Here is a 14,884-nt window from a genome sequence, read left to right on the forward strand (position 1 = left end):
CGAATCAGGTGATCCACACAAACTGCATGCGCTCGAACTTGCCATATGCCTATGTGCACGAACATCATTTGTTGGTATTGATTGTTTTGACAGCCTCCATAGGAACATTCTGATCTTTCCCGGTACTTGGGTCTCCAGATAGACATGCCCGGCCAACCTCCTAACCGTGCCGGGCCGGGCCGGCACGTGGGCCTGGCCTCGCAGCCCAGGCATGGCCAGCCCGTGCCAGGCACGCGGGCTAGTGGGCCAGCACGCCTGGCACGAACCAGGTGGCCAGTTTTGCCCTCGACTCTGCTGCCGTTGAGCTCGAGGAGCCCGTCTCTCTCGTCCGGCTCGACCAAGGCCGCGCCAGTCGCCCCTTCCCCGCTCGTCTGCCAGCCGCCGCCGCGCCCACATCGGGGGTCTGTCACGCGCGACGGGAGCTGCCCCCACACCCCTCGATTTCGCAGGCGGGTGGTGGGATTATGCGCCACCTGCTCCTGCCCCGCCGCCTTCTCGCCATGGCTCCCCTCTCCGCTTCCGCCGCGACCAAAGCTCTCCTGCTAAACCCAGCCCGAGGCCGCCTCCCCTCCTCGCTCGCGTGCCTCTCCGCCCATGGCGCCCGCTCGTTCCGCGCCGCCTCGCTCCGCTGCTATGCCGCCGCCGCGGTGGCCGAGCAGCACCGAATCAAGGTCAACAACCCCATCGTCGAGATGGACGGTGCGTTTCCTCGTCGTCACACCTCCTCCTTCCTCCCCCATCTTCAGCGGTACTAAACAAGTAAACATGCGAGTGGATTGTGTTTATTTTGTTTCAGGTGACGAGATGACGCGGGTAATGTGGAAGATGATAAAGGATAAGGTGCGGAATTCTGCTTTGATCTTCGCAGTTTTTTTTATCACTAGTGTTGTACGTACTAGTTAGTGCTAGTTCAGTTTGTTCCCTGATGCGAGTGGATCATGGTTTGTGTGCAGCTTATCTTCCCGTACCTGGACCTGGATGTTAAGTACTTCGACCTTGGGGTGCTCAACCGGGATGCCACCGATGATAAGGTCACTGTCGAGAGTGCCGAGGCTACTTTGAAGTAATAAGTATACTTATCCCCTTTCCCTGTTTCTGGTCTCAGCTATCAGTGTCTTAGCATTTTGGATGAAGCATTTGAATTTTGCATTTGGGATTCATGTGTCAGATTTCGGAGATTTAGTGTAGTAGGTTAGTAGCTGCAAGTATTGATGGTGACCTCTGTGGAAACGAAATGAATCACTTTCAGTAGTTGAATAACTAATTTGATAGCGTCAATTTCATATGACCTGTGGCTGTGACAAACTTTGGTTTGCTACCAGGCAGTACCTGATGGATTTTACTTGTCCCTTTTTCCACGGGATTGTCTCAGCCAAGTTGTTTTAAAAACTTGAATTGGCTCACTCGTGTTCAAACAAGCGGCTTAACGAGATCCATTTATTGGATATCTTCTGCTTTGCATGTGCCCAGTTTTCCCTAACCAACTAATTCCACAGTTCAAACTAGCTTGACGAGGCTATTTCTTCGTATGTAAGAATTTTTCCAGGATGACAATATTGTGCATAATAGCTATGTCACGTACACTCATGGTTCCCCTTCACAGCAAGGTGTAGGATCTTTTGTTCTTCGTTTCCTGCCATTTTAGCTTGTGATTTGGGGTTGCACAGTTTCATATGCAACTTTTTTTTTGGAAAACCACATATTTTCATTAAGAGGATAAGCAGAGTAAGTTATAACATATCCTTTTCCAGATAGATTTCCAGGCTAAAACTTTTTATTCTTCTACTGTGATGGTAATCATAGTTCTGTTTCATAAATTTGCATTTCCTTATTCAAAGTGTAGCTCTAGGATTTTATATTTTACATATTTGAAGAATATGTTTTTATATTCTTTTCTCATCTCTACCAATCTCTTTTCTCTGTTCTCAACAGGTATAATGTTGCTGTTAAGTGTGCTACAATTACTCCTGGTAGAGTCCTTTAACTTTGATATCCCATATTAATTTTTCTTTTTGGGTGATAAAATGCATGCATTTCATGGCTTAATTTGTACATTTATTTTTAAGTATTCCTTCAAATGCCTGCATGCTCCTGGCACATGCCTATCCATACTTGCCTGTACTGTTCTTGCTAATCAGCTTGCTTACATGAGCTTAAAATATTTATGAGAATGCTGATCACATATGGTTTGATACTAACCTGAGTGTCTAGAAGCACAATAAGATGTGTTCTGTGGAAGTGACTACCTATTGACATAAATTGCAAGAGGAACAACAAAAATGAGATCTAATTTTGAAATACTTGTTTGGATTATCCAGTCTGTTAATGAAGATGGTACCAGCCTTTTGTTTTGGCTTGCACCATTTCTTATAATTTCACCTTTTTTTCATGGTGCTGAATTGCTGATCGAGTGATCGTCCCTTATGCTAAGGCTTCTTTATCAAATACTCTTATTCACTAAGTTTCCAAAGAGAACGTCATATATAAATATGGGACTAATTGTTTGTCTATTGTAAGGTGAATTGAATCCTTTAGTGAAACTTAACCTTCTATGCCTTTTGTTTTGCATTGTTTGCCTGTTACATTTTGTGTTACTAACTTAGAGTACTGCATTCGTTAGATGTAAACACACAGGTAAGTGTATTTGTTCGATTATTTAACTTTCTTTATGGGCTTAAGAGCATATATCGTGAAGTTTGATACGTTGTGCCAATAGTTTGATTGAGTGCATCTGAACAGTTTATAAGAACGTGGGCACTTTTTGTTGGATTAATATTTCTTTTTTCTGTGTCTATATGCAGATGAAACAAGAGTCAAAGAGTTCAAGCTCAAGTCAATGTGGAGGAGCCCAAATGGCACCATCAGGAACATCCTAAATGGTTTGTTGATCTCTCTCTTTGAGTTGCCTTTGGTGTTGTAGTTACTCGATGAAATAATATGGAATCAAATTGGTAGGCAATCTATAAATGTTAGTATGTTACTCCCTCCGTCCCATAATATAAGACCTTACTACATCTGATTTTTTAGCAAATCGGATGAATCGGATGTAATAAGGTCTTATATTATGGGACGGAGGGAGTAGATTGTAAGAATTTGCTCATAGTAACATTTGAAAATTTTGGTAGGCTTCTTGATGTTTTTGCAGTAACTATCGAACTCAATTTGTTCATACATATCACAGTAACATCCTAAACATGGAATGCCACAGGATATTTCCATAGGTATCACAAGGAACAATAAGTATGAAAAGTATTAGTAATAATCTTTGAACAAAGAAGTATAGAACATACTTCCAAGAATATAAGTGATAGTCTGGATCACGACCATTAACTTTGCCTTTCACATTTTCTCTATGACACACAGGAACTGTTTTCCGGGAGCCTATCTTGTGTAAAAATATTCCACGGATACTTACTGGTAAGAGCGGATATGTGAAATTATGATTATGATAGCAAATAATAAAGTTTCCAAATTAAAGGAAGGAACCTTGTTTTGAAGGTTGGAAGAAACCCATTTGCATAGGAAGACATGCATTTGGAGACCAGTATCGAGCTACCGATATGATTATTAATGGTCCAGGAAAGCTTAAGATGGTTTATGGTGAGCTCCATTGGCCTGTCACTTAATTATTATTTTTCTATTAATACCAAAGCTTCTATTGTACCTTTGTTCATCTACTCCTTTCTTTTGTACTGAAAATCAGTGCCTGATGGAGCTGAGCCGGTGGAGCTAAATGTTTATGATTTCAAAGGGCCTGGAGTCGCATTAGCAATGTATAATGTGGATGAGGTATGATGGCCAACTAGATTTCATGACTCTATTCTTCTCTTGGGAGCTCTGCTAATTTCTGCTCTTTCTTTTAGTCTATTAGGGCATTTGCTGACTCATCAATGGCAATGGCCCTGTCCAAGAAATGGCCTCTTTATCTGAGCACCAAGAACACAATACTAAAAAAATACGATGGCAGGTATCTGGAATGACCATTATTTACGATATATTTTTATTGTGCCAGAGTCATTAAGCACTTCTTTGTTGCAAGGACTACCAACCAGTCTCTTCGATGCTCTTATATACACTGTTTCATGCTGCACTCTTAAGTCTTAACTGCGAATGTACTAGTTATCCAGTTGCCATGGGTTTTCATTGTTGTGCTCTGGTGAGGTCTTATTGGTAGGTGAAGTGATTATTCTAAAAAACTGGAAGAGTGATAGGCTACTCTCTTAACCTGTATCTTTACTACTCTCGTTAACCTTATAATTTCCGTTGAACGTGCAGACTTGTTTATATATAGTACAAGTGGTTTGTTTTTGTTTCTCTGATGGCGTTTCGAAGGTATAATCTTGCAGTTAATCATATTGTCATACAGCAGCCCCAACTTGACATGTACAAATTTGAAATGTCCATAGATTCAAGGACATCTTTCAGGAGGTATATGAAGAGAATTGGAAGGAGAAGTTTGAGGAAAACTCAATATGGTTAGTGCTAATTTATACCAGATTTGGATCAGTAAAGTTCTGCAAAAAATTACATTCGATCTTACATGATTTATGCAGGTATGAGCACCGGTTGATTGATGACATGGTGGCATATGCTGTGAAAAGCGAGGGTGGATATGTCTGGGCATGTAAAAACTATGATGGAGATGTTCAAAGTGACTTCCTTGCCCAAGGTTTGCATTGTTTTCTTCCTGATCTTGCAACACACTGTAATTAAGGAGTTCTAGATTTTCTGAAGCTGCATGATGATGTTAGCCAACACGCTTGCTTAATACTATGAATTTGTCCTGCCATTCATGTTTTATATTCAATCTATTTTTGTTGATGAATTCTTGTTTCAGGTTTTGGTTCTCTGGGTTTGATGTCATCTGTTCTGGTAAGTCATGCTATTCCTTTTGCTTTTCTGTGGAATTTATGTTATTGTATTTGATCACTAACTAAACAACACCTCTTCTACAGTTATCTTCTGATGGGAAGACATTAGAGGCAGAGGCTGCTCATGGGACTGTCACTAGACATTTCAGGTTACATGAGAAGGGACAGGAGACGAGTACCAATAGCATAGCTTCTATATTTGCTTGGACTCGTGGGCTAGAGCATAGGTAATCACACTAGTGTTGACGATGAAAATTTACCCTTGAATTAGAAGATCTATCAGAATCTTCTTCTGCTTTTGTTTATAATCAGCTCAACTGTTTTCACATTCTTCCCTGCCTATGTACTAACCACTTGTTTCTCTGTTTAGAGCAAAGCTGGATAATAATGATAGGCTGCTGGATTTCACACAGAAGCTTGAATCTGCATGTGTTGAAACAGTGGAATCTGGGAAAATGACAAAGGATCTTGCACTTCTTAGCCATGGCACCAAGTAAGCTGATTTATGTATATGTTTTTGGTTTTTGTGGTGTTTCAGAAACTTTGGTGTCAGTGAGATTTTATTATTGGCGCCACATCGGAACCCGGGTGTGGTGGAAAATGGGCAAGGGCCGGGCCGTCACCCCCCAGGTGGCGCGCCGTATCTTGATCCGGATATGGTGGCAAGTGAGCGAGGATCGGGTCGTCGCATCCTTAGTGGCGCGCTACATCGGCGCCCGGATGTAGTGGAAAATGAGCAAGGGTCTTCGCATTTGACTCGACGAATGCGAAGGGTAAGGAAGCTAGCCGAGCCTAGGAGGATTCGCTTAGGTAGCTGGAACGTAGGGTCTCTGACAGGGAAGCTTCGGGAGCTAGTTGATGCAGCGGTGAGGAGAGGTGTTGATATCCTTTGCGTCCAAGAAACCAAATGGAGAGGACAGAAGGCGAAGGAGGTGGAGGATACCGGCTTCAAGCTGTGGTACAGGGGGACGGCTACAAACAGAAATGGCGTAGGCATCTTGATCAACAAGAGCCTCAAGTATGGAGTGGTAGATGTCAAGAGATGTGGGGACCGGATTATCCTGGTCAAGCTGGTAGTTGAGGACTTGGTTCTCAATGTTATCAGCGCGTATGCCCCGCAAGTAGGCCACAATGAGAACACCAAGAGGGAGTTCTGGGAAGGCCTGGAAGACATGGTTAGGAGTGTACCGATTGGTGAGAAGCTCTTCATAGGAGGAGACCTCAATGGCCACGTGGGTACATCTAACACAGGTTTTGAAGGGGCGCATGGGGGCTTTGGCTATGGCAGCAGGAATCAAGAAGGAGAAGATGTCTTAAGCTTTGCTCTAGCCTACAACATGATTGTAGCTAATACCCTCTTAGAAAGAGAGAATCACATCTGGTGACTTTTAGTAGTGGCCAACACTCTAGCCAGATTGATTTCATCCTCTCGAGAAGAGAAGATAGGCGTGCGTGCCTAGACTGTAAGGTGATACCTGGAGAGAGTGTTGTACCCCAGCATAAGCTGGTGGTTGTTGACTTACGCTTTCGGATTCGTGTCCAGCGGGATAAGCGTGCCAAAGTCGCTAGAACGAAGTGGTGGAAGCTCAAGGGGGAGGTAGCTCAGGCGTTCAAGGAGAGGGTCATTAAGGAGGGCCCTTGGGAGGAAGGAGGGGGTGCGGACAATGTGTGGAGGAAGATGGCGACTTGCATTCGTAAAGTGGCCTCGGAGGAGTTTGGAGTGTCCAGGGGAAGGAGATGTGAAGATAAGGATACCTGGTGGTGGAATGATGATGTCGAGAAGGCGATTAAAGAGAAGAAAGATTGCTTCAGACGCCTATACCTGGATAGGAGTGCAGACAACATAGAGAAGTACAAGATGGCGAAGAAGGCCGCAAAGCAAGCTGCTGGTGAAGCAAGGGGTCGGGTATATGAGGACCTCTACCAACGGTTAGGCACGAAGGAAGGCGAAAGGGACATCTATAAGATGGCCAAGATCCGAGAGAGGAAGACGAGGGATATTGGCCATCAAGGACGGAGCAGGCCAACTCTTGGTGAAGGATGAGGAGATTAAGCATAGATGGCGGGAGTACTTCGACAAGCTGTTCAATGGGGAGAATGAGAGTTCTACCATTGAACTGGACGACTCCTTTGATGAGACCAGCATGCGTTTTGTGTGGCGAATCCAGGAGTCTGAGGTCAAGGAGGCTTTAAAATGGATGAAAGGAGGCAAGGCGATGGGCCTGATTGTATCCCCATTGAGGTGTGGAAAGGTCTCGGGGACATAGCGATAGTATGGCTAACCAAGCTTTTCAACCTCATTTTTCGGGCAAACAAGATGCCAGAAGAATGGAGACGGAGTATATTAGTACCAATCTTCAAGAACAAGGGTGATGTTCAGAGTTGTACTAATTACCGTGGAATTAAGCTGATGAGCCATACAATGAAGCTATGGGAGAGTCATTGAGCACCGCTTAAGAAGAATGACAAGCGTGACCAAAAATCAGTTTGGTTTCATGCCTGGGAGGTCGACCATGGAAGCCATTTTCTTGGTAGGACAACTTATGGAGAGATATAGGGAGCAAAAGAAGGACTTGCATGTGGTGTTCATTGACTTGGAGAAGGCCTATGATAAGATACCGCGGAATGTCATGTGGTGGGCCTTGGAGAAACATAAAGTTCCAGCAAAGTACATTACCCTCATCAAGGACATGTACGATAATGTTGTGACAAGTGTTCGAACAAGTGATGTCGACAGCGATGACTTCCCGATTAAGATAGGACTGCATCAGGGGTCAGCTTTGAGCCCTTATCTTTTTGCATTGGTGATGGATGAGGTCACAAGGGATATCCTAGGAGATATCCCATGGTGTATGCTCTTTGCGGATGATGTGGTGCTAGTTGACGATAGTCGGACGGGGGTAAATAGGAAGTTAGAGTTATGGAGACAAACCTTGGAATCGAAAGGGTTTAGGCTTAGTAGAACTAAAACCGAGTACATGATGTGCGGTTTCAGTACTACTAGGTGTGAGGAGGAGGAGGTTAGCCTTGATGGCCAGGTGGTACCTCGTCAGGACACCTTTCGGTATTGGGGGTCAATGCTGCAGGAGGATGGGGGTATTGATGAAGATTTGAACCATCGAATCAAAGCCGGATGGATGAAGTGGCGCCAAGCTTATGGCATTCTCTGTGACAAGAGAGTGCCACAAAAGCTAAAAGGCAAGTTCTACAGGACGGCGGTTCGACCCGCAATGTTGTATGGCGTTGAGTGTTAGTCGACTAAAAGGCGACATGTTCAACAGTTAGGTGTGGTGGAGATGCGTATGTTGAGATGGATGTGTGGCCACACGAGGAAGGATCGAGTCCGGAATGATGATATACGAGATAGAGTTGGGGTAGCACCAATTGAAGAGAAGCTTGTCCAACATCGTCTGAGATGGTTTGGGCATATTCAGCGCAGGCCTCCAGAAGCTCCAGTGCATAGCGGACGGCTAAAGCGTGCGGAGAATGTCAAGAGAGGGCGGGGTAGACCGAATTTGACATGGGAGGAGTCCGTTAAGAGAGACCTGAAGGATTGGAGTATCACCAAAGAGGTAGCTATGGACAGGGGTACGTGGAAGCTTGCTATCCATGTGCCAGAGCCATGAGTTGGTTGCGAGATCTTATGGGTTTCACCTCTAGCCTACCCCAACTTGTTTGGGACTAAAGGCTTTGTTGTTGTTGTTGTTGAAGCAACAATATATTATCTCAAACTGACAATAATAAAACAATGAAACAGCTAAAAAAAACTACGGTAGCATTTTATTGAGGATAATTAGTGACCAAGGTAAACAGAAAATTCGTTGCTGTTCCAATGGACCAAATATCCTTATAGGTACCAGAATTTTAACTGCTTACAGTAGCACTTTCTTTTTTCGAGAAAACGCAAAGGACCTTTGCGTTTCATTTCATTGAAAAGAAAGAGAGCAAGCCTCCTAGGAGGTGAGTTTTACAATGCCAGTGGCCTATCAGTGGATGTCCCAGGATGTGGGCAGAACCCTAAGCCCCTGAGCTCCGGCGTTGGCCCAACAGCGGGCCTCATCTTTGATCCTATCTACGAACAAATCGATCGAGGGCGTCGCATTGTCAAAGACACATGGGTTCCTGTGTTTCCAGATCATTCATGGAACGAGCAAGGCGATGGACCTGAGGGCCTTGCGATGTGTCGTCGGCGTGTGCTCATTCACTCGCAGACACCATGCCGTGACAGTGGGCTCCTGATCTGGTGCCTGGATCGGCATGCGATAGACCCTTCCGCCACCGTTCTCGAATTTCGTCGCTGTTTAGGGATGCAGTGGTAGAGCAGCAGTGCGAGCTCTCGGACTGACTGCCCGCTAAGCCAGCGGTCCTCCCAAAACAGGGCTGTCAAGCCATTCCAAATTGCCATGGTCGTGGAGGTGAAGAACAGTGTGCGCTCCTCAGGGGAGAATTGCAGGCCGAGTCCTTGCCATGCACGGTCCGTGACAACACGGGCGAACAAAAGCCATCGCAGCCGCAGCGCGAGCCCGGCGCGCTCCAGATCGCGCACGCCCGGGCCGCCGTACTTGATGGGGCGGCACACATGGCGCCCGTTAGGGTGTGTTTGGTTCCTGTCACGCACCGGAAGGGCATGGGTCGGTTCCATTCCCAGAGCCCGTTCTCGTGTTTAGATCGCCGAAGGAACCGGAACCCACCGATTCCACGGAACGGCATATTCCCTGATTATACCGAACCTGGGCGTTCCTCCAAATCGGCCGGACCACGCGGAACGCCTCACTGGCGACTCTTTCCCCTTCCTCCACCACTCATCCACCCCGCGCCCCAGCCACCCACGACCTCTGCTCTCCTCTCTCCCTTGATGGCCATACCGGCGGCCGGCGGCCGTAGCACCTTCCCCTCCTCAGCGGCACCATCTTCTGCCCCTGTCGAAACTGCAGCCTCGTCGGCGTTTCCTGCCCCTTGTCTCTCCTCCTCGAACCCCAAGGATCTGGTGGAAGGAGGCGAGCACTTTGTGCGTACGTGGCTGCCGAGCTCGAGTGGCTGGACGGCATCGGTGCCGGAAAGAGAACTGGAGGAGCAAGTGCACTTCACCCCGCCGTCGGCTACATGGCTGAAAAAGAACCGGAGGAGCATGGCTGAATTTGGGTGGCTGCTGTTGATCCAGATTTTGGTATTTGGGTGGCTGTTGTAGATATTGTGGACCGGAGGAGCAAGTCTACGAGCAAGACTAGACTAGCAAGCTGCAATTTTTTCTTGTAGCAATTAGTTCAGATTCAGACTTTGGTATTTGGGTGGCTGTTGTTGATCTTGTGTTTCAGTCCGGTTCTTTTTCTTTCTGTTTCTCTATGATTTGTTTTTGACAGAGCGTGCTCAAGCCTTCGATTCAACAACAATATTTATCTGCTTTTGTTTGACTGAAATTCAATCCAATTTATGGTGAGATGAATAAATCCATTTCATTCCACATGTCTCAAACTGAACACTAGAATGTAACCATTCCATTCCTTCAAATTGGCGCTATCAAACATAAGGACGGAACCGACCCATTCTAGTGGAACGGAACCATGACATTCCATTACACTTCGTTCCCGAACCAAACACACCCTTAATGTAGCAATGCCCGCCGTAGGCGCCTGGCTTTGTTCTTTAGCCATGCCTTCCAAGCGGGTAGCTTGGCAGCCACTGAGGGCTGTAGCTGGGCGGCGGTGGGACAACGCGTCGTCAGGGGGATACCCAGGTAGGTGACAGGAAGTTGTACTGCCGGGCACCCAAGCTGGGCGATCACCGCGTCCGCCTCGGGGTCGCCGGGCAAGATGGTGGCTGAACTTTTGCCGTAGTTCACCTGCGGCCCGCTCGCTTTGCCAAACAGGGTCAAGATACCCTTGACAGCGGCCATGTCTCCCGGCGTGGCGTGGCAGAATAGCATCACATCATCGGCGTATAGTGAGATCGCCGGGATTGGCCGACGTGGGTGAAGCTGCTGCAGGATGCTGGAGTCGACAGTAGCACTTTCACTAGCTCATGAGAGTGGGTGGGGCGGATTACAGTGTTTATTCCCAGTTCCGAATTTGCAAGAAATGACAGTTCATCAAAAATAAAATTGCTCCCCTCTCTCAACTTATTTTTTAAATCTTGGTGAATGTTCCTGAAACCTTTAGTCTTTTGTTTTGTACTCTCCCCATTCGTTTGTAAGTTTTTTTGTTTGCAATCTTGTTCAAAATTATAAGGGGTGCATGCATCATTTAGTGCTATTTTCTCTTTTTTGCCCTTCCTTATTTTATTCTTTTTTTCTGAAGTATTTATGCATGTTTAACCACACAAATTGTTCTCTCTGATTCTTTTCAAAGCACTTTGTTGCAGGATAATTTAGTCACAGTACCCTCCATAAAGTAAACAGCTGACTAAATTACCCTTATATTTAGTGCTTTGGAGAGATGAGCGAGAATAATATGTGACGTTTGTCATGCATAAATGCTCAAGAAAAGGATGAAATAAACAATTGCCAAAAGGCAGGAAATAATATTAACTATGAATCCACACCTTACAATTTTCAATAAGATTATAGAAATTTCTTAAACCTACAGTTCTTTTCAAAGGCGAGATCTTATGGGTTTCACCTCTAGCCTACCCCAACTTGTTTGGGACTAAAGGCTTTGTTGTTGTTGTACAGTTCTTTTCAAAGTACTAAATCTTGTGAGAAGTTTCCTAAAACCAGCTTCTCGCTACTCTTCCGGAAGAACCACACTATTTACGATGGAATGAAATTGATAGCACAGCCAGCTCATCACGCACACAATTATGAACGGCACTAGTGGAACTTCATAACAGGCCTGTTCATGGATTTAGCCCTGATGGGTAGGCCTAGCCACACCTGATAATTCCATTGAATCCTAAAATGTGGTTTTCTAGAACCAAGACACAAATGTGGTTTAGTTTTAGGTACTATTTCCTCCACTCACAAATATAAGATGTTCTAACTTTTTTTTTGAATCAGATGTATATAGACACGTTTTAGTGTGTTTGTTCACTCCTTTCAGTCTGTATGTAGTCCATATTGAAATATCGAAAACATCTTATATTTGTGAACAGAGGGAGTACTAATAAGCTAGATCGTTGTTCTTTGCTACTTTATCACAAAGCATAGTTTCAAGAAATTGACTCATAAAAAATAAAAATAAAAATGAACGAGGGAGTATATTGCATCATGGTCTTTCTGAGTTGTCTGGTATTTACTCCCTCCGCCGGAAATACTCGTCGGAGGAATGGATGTATCTAGATGTATTTTAGTTTTAGATACATTCATTTTTATGCATTTCTCCGACAAGTATTTCTGGACGGAGGGAGTACTATGTCAACAGGCCAATCTGACTTCAAATGCAAGAAATCACATTTATTTGTGGCAGTGTCTCAAATATCTTGCTGTCACTGTTTGTTGCTTCTGCTTGGCCTGTTGTGCTTCTTTCCTGGTGTTGCACATTAACATGTCATTCTGTTTTTTCTCTGTATTGTTGTTGCTAGGGTAACAAGGGAGCATTATCTGAGCACCGAGGAATTCATTGATGCTGTAGCTCAGCAGCTGCGGGAAAAGATCCAGATACCAGCCTCTTTGTAATTTTCACCATGTGCATATGTTATTTCTAGCTGGAAGCCTCTGGAGGTTCAAGTTCACTCTGGCTGTGCGCATTCGTCACGTATTTTGATTGAGATGATGAGATGGAGGATCCGATCCAGTTGTGTTGTCTCGAAGCAATTTTTGTAAGGCCTGAAGTGTTAATAATCTGCTATATGCATCATATCTCTTTGGCGTTTGTTGGGTAAATAATGGTCCATAGGCCAAATTAGACTTTGAATTGAATGGACTTCAATATATATGTAGATTATTAGCCTTCTGCCCTTGTTCCCTTTTATCACTTCTATACGTATTTGTTTTTCTTCGTTTCTCACTTCTGATCGAAATTTTGCGGTGGAATGGTTTATAGTCCACATTAATACTGCATAACGGTAGAATATAATGGAACATACAGGGACATGGATTTTTGGCTCCTGGGTGCTCCACCCCCTATATGAACATCAAATTCAAGAAAATACTGGGAAAATAAAAAAACTGGGATTTTGGGATATCAAACCTGGGTGCCCAATCTACTCCGGTGCGAAGTTCTGCATAAAAATGGCATTCGTGGCACTCTCAGTAAAAAAAAAATCCTATGTACAAAGAAGAAATTGTTTTGGTGGATCATATGTCAGGCTGTATTTTCTTCGTTATAGATACATGTTTTGGTATTTTTTCACGGAACTTCACACGGGAGTTGATTGGGCACCCGGATTTGATATCCCAAGATTCCAGTTTTTATTTGTTTTCCTGGTATTGTTTTTTGAATTTGATATTCATATAGGCAGGTGGAGCACCCAGGAGCTCATGTGCATTTTCCAACATATAGCCCCTACTTCATCTGTTGGAACTTGTACTTTTTATTTGGTGCAAGTTTGGGAGTGACCCGTGTTTGCATGGGATGTATGGATCCATGCACGCTATCGTTCAACCTTGCCATAAATATAAGTTGTACTAACATTTAACTTGTGGGTTTAATTGCATGTGGATCTCACATGTTAAGTTCACATCCCCTGACCAGGCAATGTGGGACTATCCACTGGGTTGGATTGCGTTTAAATACAAAATGTTAAATTATCAATCTTAGCCAAGCAATCTAGGACCATCCTTGCATACGTGTGCAACTTCTCATAAGCCACAACTGTGCTCAATCCTCGACTTGGGCTGGTTGGAGAGTTGAGAGTTCTGAAATCCAGGTGGTTATTTTCCATATTTATTTTTAAAATTTCTCTATGTTTTTCAATTGAATATATTTTCTCGGCACTGACTTGCAACCAGATGAAGGGATGCAAACATTAAATAAAAACAGCACAAATCGAAGTGGGTGGGAATTATCTCATCACCACCAAATCCTTGTTAGGTCTAAGTAATAATTGTGCATCACAACTGAGAACCAAAGAAAAACTGAAGAAGCAACGTTATAGACACTTGTTCCAAGCTGCATGAAGAAATCAGTGGCTGCAGAAGTAAGCATATCAGTATCGGGGCACAACGCGTAGTAAGTAACCTGAAAGAGCGAAGAGATGAGAAATTTATGAGTCCCAAAACTAGAAAACTCTTTCCAGAGTAACCAAAACAAAGAAACGCATAGTAATCTACTCCCAGTGTAGTGTCAAAAACATTTTTATATTATGGGACGGAGGGAGTAGATTCTAGAATGGCTACAGAACTTGAGGCCAATTTGTGGTTGTGTCGTGTTGTGTTATTTCCTGATATGGAATACTTACACCACAAAAAATATTTACCAATCCTATTAACAAGTTGCTTTTATGGATCCAGGATGACACTAACAATCAGTTCTTGTCAGTTGATTTAATTAAGTATTTATTGCTTTACGTTTGTGAGGGGGGGGGGGGGGGGGGGGGGTATTCTTGGCATCATCTTCTTTGTTCGGTAGGTCCCATTTAAATCTGATCTAGGTTGTCCTGTTTCATTACTTGCTATATTTGATCAAAAGCTTAAGCTAGAATGGGATGCTCTGATGACGTATCAAATAATGAGCCTAGCTATCTAATAATCTAGTGATGGGATTACCCTAAACAGAATCCATCGAGGGGGTAATATTTCAATGATGGATTGGTCACCCTTGAGAAAACTCAGATTTTAATCATAATCAATTTGTTGAATAGATAAATTTTCTTTAACAGTGGCTCTTTTATCTAACTTCGTGTTCCTTTCTAGTATTATTATATCACATGCATCAATAAGTGAAGAATTAACATGCTCCTTGACATGTCACTGACCTTGAAACCTAAGATATTTTCTGCGATAATTTACCATTTTCTTACTTCCATCTATTAGAGTTACACATGAATGTGCCCTATACTGGATACCCTCATTAATAAATTACTGTTGATGCTTTAAATAGACCTTTCACCCAATAAAGAACCTCTAGATTGGACAACAC

At 44.0% G+C, this 14,884-nt stretch overlaps 1 protein-coding gene across 1 annotated transcript; it reads left to right on the forward strand.

Annotated features, from left to right (window-relative positions):
• Positions 1 to 294: 294 nt before the first annotated feature.
• LOC109786419 (isocitrate dehydrogenase [NADP]) lies at positions 295 to 12,757 on the forward strand. Its single transcript, XM_020344984.4, has 15 exons — positions 295 to 699; positions 797 to 840; positions 954 to 1,063; positions 1,933 to 1,970; positions 2,802 to 2,879; positions 3,364 to 3,417; positions 3,499 to 3,600; positions 3,704 to 3,789; positions 3,864 to 3,967; positions 4,407 to 4,475; positions 4,554 to 4,669; positions 4,838 to 4,872; positions 4,956 to 5,098; positions 5,242 to 5,364; positions 12,387 to 12,757. The coding sequence occupies exons 1-15, from the start codon at positions 465 to 467 to the stop codon at positions 12,478 to 12,480; spliced, it is 1,431 nt and encodes a 476-aa protein (XP_020200573.1). The 5' UTR covers positions 295 to 464; the 3' UTR covers positions 12,481 to 12,757.
• Positions 12,758 to 14,884: the final 2,127 nt, after the last annotated feature.

Source organism: Aegilops tauschii, chromosome 2, assembly GCF_002575655.3.
Source record: "Aegilops tauschii subsp. strangulata cultivar AL8/78 chromosome 2, Aet v6.0, whole genome shotgun sequence".
In the NCBI taxonomy this organism is placed as follows: Eukaryota; Viridiplantae; Streptophyta; class Magnoliopsida; order Poales; family Poaceae; genus Aegilops; species Aegilops tauschii.

Excerpts from the sequence above, each read along its gene's own strand:
- LOC109786419 (XM_020344984.4), top strand. The coding sequence starts at position 465 with ATGCGCCACCTGCTCCTGCCCCGCCGCCTTCTCGCCATGGCTCCCCTC. Across the intron at positions 3,418-3,498 it reads TATTCCACGGATACTTACTG|GTTGGAAGAAACCCATTTGC; the intron begins GTAAGAGCGGAT and ends CTTGTTTTGAAG. Across the intron at positions 4,476-4,553 it reads TTTGAGGAAAACTCAATATG|GTATGAGCACCGGTTGATTG; the intron begins GTTAGTGCTAAT and ends TGATTTATGCAG.